We start from the raw sequence: 12,135 nt of genomic DNA, 5'->3' as shown, positions 1-12,135 counted from the left end.
TTAGGTGGTAGACGTGAGTCACAGGATAAGGGAAGGGGTATGTTGAAATACAGGATATATTCAAAGGAGATGTTTGTGGTTGCAAATAGTCCAGAGGCCAGGGGAAATGTTTTGGCGTAAAGGACCTTCCACAGAACTGCTCTTTGGGTTGGATCTTGGTGAGTTTGTGTGTGCGTATAGTTGGGGCTGGTGGTGAAAAGATTGTGTAGCTGCTGGTACAATTTATGCATCAGATTAGTACTAATTAAGAAAAAATTTTTTTGAACCTAGAAGTATCCTTTAACATAGTACCACTCAAAGCATGGTTGGGAACCCCAATGTCAACATCACCTCAGAGTTTGTTACAAATGCCCAATTTTGCCCCTATCTAGTTTTACTTAATTAGACTAGCTGGGGCACAGCCTAAAATCCATTTTAACAAGCCTTCCTGGATCTCAGGGGAGTTAAAATCTGAGAAGCATTTCTAGTCTTAGGCAATCAGTCATTCCCTCCGGGGAGAAGACCCCAGAAATGGCAGGGATCCAAAGGCTTTCAATGGTCCACTGGGCTGGTTCCACATCTTTCCACCGTTAGAGGCCAAACCAGAGAGCCCTTAGACTTCCCGGGACGGAGGTGCGGAGGGTGAGATCAGCACTGCCCCCGGGAAAGAGTCCTAACGTGACATGTTCCACGTGTGCCTGGCAGAAGCCCTGTGGGACAACCTGCTGCACTGGCTGGCCGAGGAGCTCTCCAAAGAAAACGCCTCGAGTCTCTCCTCGTCCCTCCCTCTTAGCCGCAGCACCATTGAGCTCATCAGACTGAAGAACCCTGGTGATCTCACAGAACAGATCCACGAACTTCTTTGCTTCTGGAAAAAATCACTTCCAAATTCCACCGACAAAGCTCGCCTTCTGGCTCGTCACCTCCACAAGATTGGCAGGAGCGATCTTTCCGAAGAGCTCAAATTCAAGTGGGGAAAGAAGGTGTTCATGGAGCCACAGCAGTGGTTTGATTCAGCAGAGTAACGCCAGGTTGCTCTTTCTTTTGCCCTAGAGAAGGGTGGTAGCTGGTTTTAAGGAGGTATCTGTCAACATTTTACTAGCAAGTTTCCAAGTCAAGTTGTTTGAACTGAGTCTTTGATAGATGTGCTATTTGAGACAGATGGAAAACACTAATCAGATCATAAAAAGCATTCTTGGATTTGAGGGCTCCTTTGTGGTTCAGAGATGTACGTTCTACAAGAATTATTGTCTTGAGTTCAGCCAAGTTTAATAGCATTTGTAATAGAGTTTGCTGTGTTTACATTTTAATAGCAGAGGTTGTTTTCTGAGTGGGAAGGAAAGATATGATATACAGAATCCCCCTTTTTTATTGTTATCTACATAAAAGTAAACTAGTTATGCAGGACCCCAAGTAACTAATTCACATTATGCATATACTGTGGAGCCTGCAGTTAACAATACAAAATAAATTGGGTTGCGGAGACCTGATGCTGATGATAGTAAATCAGTAAGAAAACAGACAAGTTTGAAATAAATTAAAAGTAGAATAACATCGGCCATTTGCTGCCACAAACTTTTCTTTTATTAAGAAAAAGGACCTTGGAATAGGGAAAATCTTATTATTTTATTATTAGAGAAATGAGGCAGTGCAGAGAAAGTGAAGTATCAGTGAAAGAATTTAGGGCCTTTTTAACTTAGGAAAACAACTTACTCTTAAATCAGTTTTCATAGAAATCTTATTATATAAGCCCTATATATGTTCATCATTAAAAAACTATAAAAAACACAAAGCTAAAAGAAAAAAAAATAACAATCAGTAAAGCTCCTCCATCACTGATAATCCCTGATAATGCCTGGTGCATAAGCTTTGAGACTTTAGTTTTAGCTAAAACAATGTGATATGAATGGGATATTACATTCATACTACCATTTCATTAATGCAAAACCATCAGGGCCTTGGCTTGTCAGCATCAGTTGTGATTAGTTTTGATTATTGAATACCAGAAAATTAATGAAATCACGTGAAAAATTAAACACTTATATGGATCTGAATTTTAAAGGCAAGATTTCCTTTTACAAATTAACCAAGGACCTAGATATCTATTTGGCTACATATTGAAAAAGAGGATTCCTGGGCGGCTGGGTGGCTCAGTTGGTTAAGCGACTGCCTTCAGCTCAGGTCATGATCCTGGAGTCCTGGGATCAAGTCCCGCATCGGGCTCCCTGCTCAGCGGGGGGTCTGCTTCTCCCTCTGACCCTCTTCCCTCTTGTGCTGTCTCTCATTCTCTCTCTCAAATAAATAAATAAAGTCTTAAAAAAAAAAAAAGAAAAAGAGGATTCCAATTTTCAAATACATTCCTATTAAGACACATTTTGTTGGTCAAGATATGTATTATTTTTACATGTTTCCAGAAAGGTACAATATTTTTCATGTGCTCTTGGAATGAAGGAAACAGGCTGAAATGTTCATTGTTTTTCTGACTACAAAGTAGCAGAAAAGTAGAGTTGTTTATTGCCTGTAATGAGCCAGGATCTTTATGTTTATCCCTTTACAAGCATTGACTTATTTAATCCTTCCGACTGCTCTGTGAGGTAGGTACACTGTCCCAACTTACAGGAGAGGAAAGGAGATTCAAAAGATTGAGTGCCTTGCCTAAGGTCATGAGTGAGTGAAGTAGCCAGGATCCCTGTTCCAACACTAGAGACTATTATGAACATTTTAGAGTATTTTCTTCCAGTTTTTCTTTTTTTCCTAGAAGGAAATGTTTCTATTGCTATGTGTATGGATGTATATAAATACACTCACCTGTGTGCTCACATGCACACACATACTATCTATAAATCCCCTTACACATACTGCCACACTCATCCCCCTCCTTACTCATGCATTTCTTCTCACACCCCCTTCCATGTCCTCATCTCTCTCACACCCAAGCACCATCACCCATACGTACACACACCCGCCCACACACCTCTCACAAACAGCCTGGAACACATCTAACTATCCCGTCAATGTACCCAGTCTTACATCCTTCTGTGCATCCTCACACGTACGCGTGCATTGTCACAAACACACATCTTAGCACACAGCCCACTCGCACCTCTCACACACACTTATTCACAATCAGCCCCTCCTACAAATTCTCACTAACATACATACTCCACAGACATGCATACACATAAATAACACATATTGCCTGTGCACCTTCACAAACACCCGTTCTTCTCACACACAAATCCAGTCCCATACTTCACATATATACCCTCACAGGCACCCATCCCTTCACACACACACACACACACACACACACACACACACACACACACACTCTCTGATACATCTTTCCAGGATTAAAAAACAGGCATATATTATTGCAACAGTAAAACAATATAAGGGTATGTATATATAGAAACAAATGGGGCATCTCTTGGGCACTGGCTCTCACCTAGGTTATCAAAGGAATCAGTCTGATAGGTAGCCAGTGCCTCGTGCGGTCAGTGGGCCACACCCCACCCCTAGGCACCCTGCTCTCTGTCAGCTGACCTGTATGGATCTCATCAGCGGTGCCTCTGTCTTCTTGTTGGGTTTCGGTAATGGAAACCCCAGCAGGAGACTGGGAGAAGAGAGAAGAATGAGTTGGGTTATTCCTGTCTTTCTCCCTTCAGATTCACTGAAGGCTGTAACCTTCACCCAAAGGCCACCACTCCTCTCCTCTCTGGGCGACTATCTCCTGGGTTTTGGGATCTGGTCCTCCTCTTGTCTCTTCAGGTCTCAGGGAAGCAACAGCTTTATTGCTGCCCTATCCCTTGTGGCTCCCCTACCCCCTGACCATCCTTTAAGATAAAGTCTCCTTTAATAATTCTGAGTATTATCATATATTTTGTATCAAGACTCTGATACTTCTCTCTCTCTCTCCCTCTCTCTCTCTATATATAAATGATTTTTTTCAGAATGGGGGTCATATATTATATATATATGATTTTTTTCAGAATGGGGGTCATATATTATACATACAACTTTAAATATTACTGTCTTTTATTAAATTATGAACATTTTCTAATATATTTAAGTGTTTTAATAGCTGCAAAATATCCCATTTCATAGTCACGCCATTTTAATATTAGCAGTTTTTGAAAATTAAAAAAATAGAATGATGCAGTATATATTCTTTTATGTCTGGCTTTCTTATATTCAGCTTTATGTTGTTAAAATCCATCCATGTTGGGCGCCTGGGTGGCTCAGTCGTTAAGCGTCTGCCTTCGGCTCAGGTCATGATCCCAGGATCCTGGGATCGAGTCCCACATCGGGCTCCCTGCTTGGCGGGAAGCCTGCTTCACCCTCTCCCACTCCCCCTGCTTGTGTTCCCTCTCTCACTGTGTCTCTCTCTGTCAAATAAATAAATAAAATCTTTAAAAAAATTTTAAAAATTAAAAAAATTAAAAAAAAAATCCATCCATGTTGTTCATGTGGCAATACTTTGTTTCTTCTCCTTAGTACTTCCTTAATGCATACTAGTCCATTATATGGATATACTGCAAATTACAGATCTATTCCACTTACAGATGAACATTTCAGTAGATTCCAATTTGGAGCTATCATGAACAGTGTTTTGTGAACATTCTGTGCATGCCTTTTAGTGGACATATATATTTATTTCTTCCAGATATAAACCCAAGAGTGCAATGATTGTTTAACCATAATTAATTTAAACTTTCTCCTTTTGTTGTAACTCAGGTGACTTCCTTCTTTTCATACAAATAATGGCCATTATTCTACACATACTGCAATGGCCATTTTTCTACACATGTATGTGGATTATTATTTCATCAGGATAAATTTTTTGAACTGGGATTACTTGCTAAAAGCATTTTAAAGGCTCTTGATATACATCACCAAATTGCCGTTTTATATCCTAACCATCAGGTTATGAAGATTCTTAGGAAAACACTATTTTTAAGAATTCATAAAAAGGAATTAACTTGAGGCACATAACATGAAATTCTACAGACTACGTAAGCCTGGATTGTCTTTAGTTGCTCTATTGAGAAAAAAAATTTTGGCCTAAATTTTTTACAGTAATTTCCCTACCAACTGATAGAGTATATTCCATTGACTTTGCTATTTTAGAAAGCATCAGAGGGAGAAATAATACATCAGACATGTGGACAGATTCGAGAATGTCAGAGAGCTTATGGGGTCAAAATGTGGCCAAATTCCAATGCAAGAAATGTTAAATAAATTCATTTGTTCAATAGATATATATTGATCACAAGCTCTAGGTCTGGCAATCTTTTCAACACTACAAGCACAGAAATGACTAAGAGACAGTTCCCTGGGGGTATGTTTTCCATGCAAAGAAAGAGTAAACGAATGAGGTCAACACTTAGTTGATCTCCTGTAATGAACCAGACTCTTCATACTTAGCCCTTTACAAGCACTGATTTATTTAATACTCCCACTACCCTGTGGGGTAGGCACATAGCCCCCAGTTTACGGGAGGAAACTGGAGTTTCGAAAGATTGAGTGCCTTGCCTAAGGTCATAAGTGAGTGACATAGCCAGGATTCAAATGTCGAATGTTGGCTTGGCTCCCACCACAGCATGTTGCCACCAGGCCAAGGAGAAGAAAGAGAGGGAGTGGAAATATCTTTCTCCATTATCCTACTTCTCATTTTGCCAAACAACATTTCTAACTCACATCAGTGGTACAAATGGATTCGAATTTTGAGGATGGGGATGGGGAAAAGAGCAGGAGGTGAGAGGGAAGTGTGATGTTGACAACACTGATATTTGTCCCAGTTCAGTTAGTTAAATGTTCTCTTAGACTTGTTTAAGAGACTGGCAGTTTAGGAAAATATTACAAATTGACCAAACACAAAATAGGTGACACATAAATACTGGGTTATTTGTGGCAGATATGAGTAGTCACCAATGATCAGAGCTACTTTGCCACAATTTGGCTACTCAGGCACATCAAGAACCCTTCAAAGTAGTGGCTGCAAAACAGGACATTTATTTAGCAATTAATAATAATTTAATAAAAATAATTTTATACCACAGAGGGGTATGAATGTTTCTACCATTCAGACCAATCTACAGATCTTGAATAACATCAATTTCACTAATGAAAACCCATTACAACCATCATTTTGCTAATTATTAAACACTAAATATTTCAAATAAAAGCTTCCAACATTTATTATTCTAATTAACAAAATTTATGATGTTAAACCATAGTTATCTTAATCAAACACATATTATATCTGTAGCATAAATTCATGATTACAGCAATTGATTATTCCTAAAAAATGTAGCATAAATGAACACATACACAATATCACATTGTATATTCTGAAGTATTTTAGAGTAAGATAGAAACATCATAACAGGTAAGTTAGATAGACTTTGAAGGCATCATAATCCAATTTTCCAAATATCGAAATTTTGTGGGAAAGTTCTATTTTCCTACCCAGTGTTTGTCAAGGGGGGGGAGTATTATTGACATTTTGAATGAAATATATTTTTTTAAGTAACCTGAACTGGATCATGCACTGAAGACCATTTAGCATCCCTGACCTCTGCCCACCAAATGCACAGAGCACCCCCTCACCCCAGTAAATATGAGAAACAAAATTCCTTCCACACAGTTCCAGTCAGGGGGAGGGTGGGTGTTGGGAGAATACAGAAATGCTATTACTGGACTTAAGAATAGGGTGCCATAGACCTTGAGGGAGGGTGTTGAGAACTACTGTTTCAATCAACTTTTGGCTTGGAGCAGGGCATAAAAGAAAGGGGGCAGAGTAAGCCAAGGGAAATTTAGAGCGTTATAAGGAAAAGAGGGCCCAACTTCAAATTCCCCAACTGGTATCAGTGTTTATGAGAAATGTCAATGGCTGTCTGATGACTTGCCCAGAAATATTCTCACTGAAGAATCTCCCCTGAGTTATAATCCAGAGTTGTGCTATAGAAGGAGAAGTTTGTCGAAGGTACAAATGCAGGCCCCCGAAAGGTAGAATGGTGGTAGTTCAGAAGAAAAGGGAAATGCTGAGTGAGGTCAAAGTAGTGATTGACATGCAGTTGCTGGTTTCCCCTTTAGCTGAGCCAAGCATGGCTTCTGGGACTCAACGTCATGAGAATTCCTCTGTGTGATGTCTAGACATTTTGACAGACGTCACATCATTTAATTCTCAACTTGCCCCTTCTCCCGGGCTTTCTCTATTGGTGTGTCCAATTTCCTTCACTCTGCATTTATGGCCTAACATGCTAAATAATTTACATTTCAGTTATGGTTATTATTTACTTTTGGTAAACTCCCACCTTTGTGCATGCTCTCTAAGGGCCAGAGAGCTTGTCTCTTGTTCGTTGATGTAATCCTATTACTTAGAACTCTGGCATGCCATGCATGTTTCTCTGTTTTGTTATCCTTACTTTACAGATGAGAAAATGCAACTCAGAGTTACAGTGATACCCAGTCAGTGTAGAGTCTGGATTAGAGGCCAAACAAATCTGTTTTCAAAGTCTTTTTTTCCCTCTACTACCACTTTCTGCCCCTGGTTCCACCCCTGACCCCACCCCCATAGTCCTCTATCTTCCATAACCTCGGGTAACATTTTACCATTTCCCTAAATACCCAAGACTGGGTTAATTGTTCATGGCTACTCTGAAGTCTAGTTACAGTTCTTCCATACTCTGTTGTAATTGCCTATTTATCTGTGTTTTTCTTCAACCAGTTTGTAAGTATCTCGAGGGCAGGGGCCGAGTTTTGTTCATTGTTGAATTTCTGATACCCTGCAGGGGTCCCAGCACATAGTGGGCACTCATTTAGTCCTGTTGAATTAATGTATGAGTGACATCTACATGCTGACATGCTATGACCCTCTTTTCCTATTCCGTTTCCCTTCTGAAAGCAACCCTGTAGGGCAGATGTCTTGTCTAAAAAGATAAAAGTTAGTTTGGACTGTAAATATCTGCCCTGTCGTTTATCAGGCTGGACCAGCAGACAGACATGAAGCCAGCTACAAAATTAACAGGATCCACTATTTCTCCCAAGAACATACTGAAGCTGCAAAATGTGCCTTTCTTTGAGTGACTGTTGCTTTTCTATACACTGAAAAACATTGTTTTTCAAAATCACAGACTATTCCAAACTTCACTGTTTGAAATCACATCAGTAAGAAAGAAATATTCCTCTCTTGCCTGGAGGATCTAAGACACTTTGACCCAGAAATGCAGTCTTCACCGACAATCCAGGTGCAGAGTCTGAGAGAGAGGGTTTCTGGATACAACACTGTACATCTACCTCAATGTTATTGTTTTCAAGGGAGCAGGACCCTGGGTCCATTTGCAGTGCAGACCCGATGTCAGTCCCTTTACACAAGCTCTGCTTTGCTGTGAGCCCATGAAAATACTCAGCTCTGCCCTATGTCTAGGTCTTAAAATAACTCTATCTTTGCTTTTGTTTACCCAGACACCACTGTTGCTTTGGCATGCGATCTCCCTCACTGCAGTGAGTCAGTTACACCTGACTTTGTTGACCTTTAGGTGTGTTCTGGTAGTCTTTGGTTGATCAGGCTCTGACATCTATGCTTCGGTGTGCTGGCCCTGTAGTTTTCAAATTGACTGCACATTAGAATCAGTAGGGGGTGCCTGGCCCCATCCTGAGAAATTCTGATTAAAGTCATCTGGGGTGGGTCCTGGGAATCAGAATTTTAAAACTCTCCAGCTGATTCTGCAGCCAGGTCAAAGAACCATTTTTCTAGCCAGATGGCCCCAGAAAAACTTGGAAAGGGTGTTAAACCCAGTTTCCCAGAACCACGAGTCAGGCCCCTAAATCGGTGTCGTTGGCTACAGAACTGAGGAATCTGTATTCTCAGGGACTCCCTCAGGGATGTTTATGCACATGAAAGTTTAAGGACATTGCCTGCTATTTACTTCCTGTCCCAAGCACTCTCAATTTTATTTTTATTTCTCATGGTTAGCACAGAACATAGAGTAGCATAGGAGGGAAAGAGAAGGGAACAGGGAAGGCTCTGTTCTGTGCTGAATATACAAGACTTTTTCTTTCAGTTTATGGGCGTATTTTGAGACAATTTATCTGTTCACAAGACGAAGCAGGGTGGGGTCGGGAGCTGAGGCAGGGAATTGGGATAGTGGGGAAGGAGGAGCACTTGACCCAGTCCTCATAGTAACAGAGGAACTTAAACACAGAGTTTTAAAACTCTCTCTTAATGAAAATAGCCATGCCACAATCACAAAGATGGACAGACTTCCCTGGAAGTGGATTCTTGTACCCCTTTAAATCTGGTCCCATTAATGGACTGCACACCAAGCTTACAGAGAATTAATATTTTTGATCTCTCATTTTAAAGAGCAAAACTCTATTCCACTGTATTTTGTGTGTGTGTGCTAAAGAATTTAAAATGCTCTGTATTAGAGTATATTATTTTTAGACTTCTTTTTGGTGATTTTTACAGACACTGAGGGCCTCAAAAATTCAAAGCAACCCAGACCTTGGTCCACAATAGGCCCTGTGTCTGTGTCTTACAAGTTGAAACTGGTCTTCAGAAATAGTGCAAATACCTAGAGGTTGCCACAAGAGGGCCTCTGTGTCTCAGATAAAATTAAGGAATCATTTAAGACTACAGAGAGAATTCCTTTATGTTGTCAAAGAAGTGTTTTGCGAGGTTTAAAAAAATAAAGTTGTTTTAGGGTAGAAGGCATAATTTGATCTATGGTCAACACATCGTTAATGTAATAGTACATCATTTTGTGCCTAGCTTCTGGTCTAATAGAAATACCCAATTCCCTTTTCATATGAAAAAATGAAGTACATAGAAATTTCTGCATCTATCCAGGTCTTTATGTTATGTTATACCTGCTGTTTCTTCAACTAATGCAATAGAAATAACAATGCAATCTATTATTGATCATTGGAATTGATGTGTGTCATTCTGTTGAAATTGTCTAAGAATAGAAACTGGAAGTATAAATGATTGACAGTACCACGGAATAAATATACTTTTGATTCACTTAACTTTCTGATAAATGCTGTTGATGGATGTGATTTCCGAAGAATTGCCTTTTAATTTTTGAAAGGTTTTGAATGGAGTGTTCCTATGGTTTGTCAGTAAATAAAAGTGGCTAACATACATTAAAAATAAATCTCTAAATTGAGATTATTTAAAAATAATCAGGTGATAATTTTCAGAATATTAGTTTTAGTTGTGATTATATTAAAATAATATATCTCCTGAGATAAATTCTAAAATAAGCTGATTATTATTTCTTCCACAAAGCATCACAAACACACAAACTAACAATGTTGTGATGACAATAGAACAGCCCCTAAATATAAAGCAAAAATGAGCAGCACAACTGGAAATAGTCAAATACGCAAAAATGACCGCTGAAATGTGATTGAGTATACTAAAATTTTTGCTGCTTCTTTTTGTGGGAGAATGCTACGTTCCCATCCCATTGAAGTAACCCTTGATGATATGCTTTAGTGTGCCCAAGGCAAGGAGTGCCATATTTAAACAGAGACTTTAAGAGCCATTGAATGGTTCCATCATGTTTCTTCTCTCTCTGCCTTGAGATCAGCAATGTCCCAGTGAAAACTCTTCCATCAGCCTGGATCCTGATACATGAAAGAGGTCCAGAGCCTCCTTGTGACACATACCATGAAAAATATATACGCAACATATATTTTTGTTGGTGTGACTCCCTATTATCTGATTGATGTAAATAGCTTACCAAGCATAAGGAAGAAAACAATATTATTGGCTATCAGTGAGACTTTAAGAAAAGGAGTTGAGACATAGGCTCTACAAACAAAGCAAAAAGAAGAGAAAGTGATTAGAAGGTCAGCAAAAATTCAAAGATTGGAATCCCTGTTGGTATTAACAGCAGATTGCCACAGCAAATGGGGAAATTAGAAGTCATTACAGAAATGATAAGCCCAGATATAATGCCACTGTAGAAAGAGTAATAATAGATACTGATTTATTGAGTGCCAATTAGGTGCCAAGAACTTTTTTTTAAAAATATTTTATTTATTTATGAGAGAGAGAGAGAAAAGATGCAAGCAGGAGGGGCAGAAGGAGATGGAGAGAGAGAGAGAATCCCAAGCAGACTCCCCACTGAGTGTGGAGCCCGATCATGGTTGGAGCCAAAATCAAGAGTCAGATGCTTAAGCGACTGAGCCATCCAGGTGTCCACCAAGAAATTTTTATGTATAATTTCATTTCATTTTTATAAGTATTCTTCAATTAGATGCCATTATTTTTTTTTCCTAGATGATGAAATAGGTTTTGAAGGTTAGGTTCATTTATTTATACATTTCCTTGTTTATTCATTTATTCACTCAATCATAATTCAATCAACAAGTATTTATTAAGCACCTATTACATAACAGGTTGTGAAGTTAGGTTTTTAAACCCCTTCCTATCTGATTCAAAGTCTGTGTTCTCACCATTCCATAAAACTGTGCTAGGCAGAATTCTAAGATGAGCCCCAAGATTTCCCACTCTACTGTCATAAAAACTCTGACAATGAATATAATGAATATAATAGATTTAACTCCCAGGAAGAGGTTATGCTATATGACCCAGCTGACTTTAAAATAAGATTATTCAGGTGGGCCTGAACTAATCTCATGAACTGGTCTTGGAGGGAGAAGTTAGAACTGAAGCAGGAAAGAGATTTAAGATGACAAACGTTCTCAATTCCTGAAATAGAGGGGACCACATGGCAAGGATCTAAGTGTAGTCTCTAGAGAAGAAAGAAGTCTGTGATGACAACCAGCAAGACATTAGGGACATCAGTCCTATAACCACAAGGAAGTGAATTCTGCCAACGGCCTGTTGGAATTTGGAAGAATGAGAAATCAACCAGCCAACACTTTGAATTCAGCCTTCTGAAACCAAGTTTGCACAAAAGACTAGCTAAAATGTGACAGACCCTGGCCCAGGAAACTGAACATATAAATAGGTATTTTTCAAGTCACCAAGTTTGTGATAATTTGTTACACAGCAATAGAAAATCAATACAATCTTCTTTAGGTTGATAACTTTGAATCATCAATAAAAGTAGAATTTTTTAAAAGATTTTATTTATTTATTTATTTATTTATTTATTTATTTATTTATTTATTTAT

At 39.0% G+C, this 12,135-nt stretch overlaps 1 protein-coding gene across 1 annotated transcript in view; it reads left to right on the top strand.

The window, feature by feature from the left end:
* DTHD1 (death domain containing 1) overlaps positions 1-1,004 on the top strand; it is a 69,804-nt gene extending 68,800 nt beyond the window's left edge. Inside the window, 1 exon segment of the mRNA XM_021701637.2 lies at positions 685-1,004. Coding sequence (XP_021557312.2) covers positions 685-1,004 — 320 coding nt within the window.
* The last annotated feature ends 11,131 nt before the right edge of the window (positions 1,005-12,135 follow it).

The sequence above is a fragment of the Neomonachus schauinslandi genome, chromosome 2, assembly GCF_002201575.2.
Source record: "Neomonachus schauinslandi chromosome 2, ASM220157v2, whole genome shotgun sequence".
NCBI lineage: Eukaryota > Metazoa > Chordata > Mammalia > Carnivora > Phocidae > Neomonachus > Neomonachus schauinslandi.
Note: the sequence above shows the minus strand (reverse complement) of the source record. Positions and strands in the feature narration are given on the sequence as shown.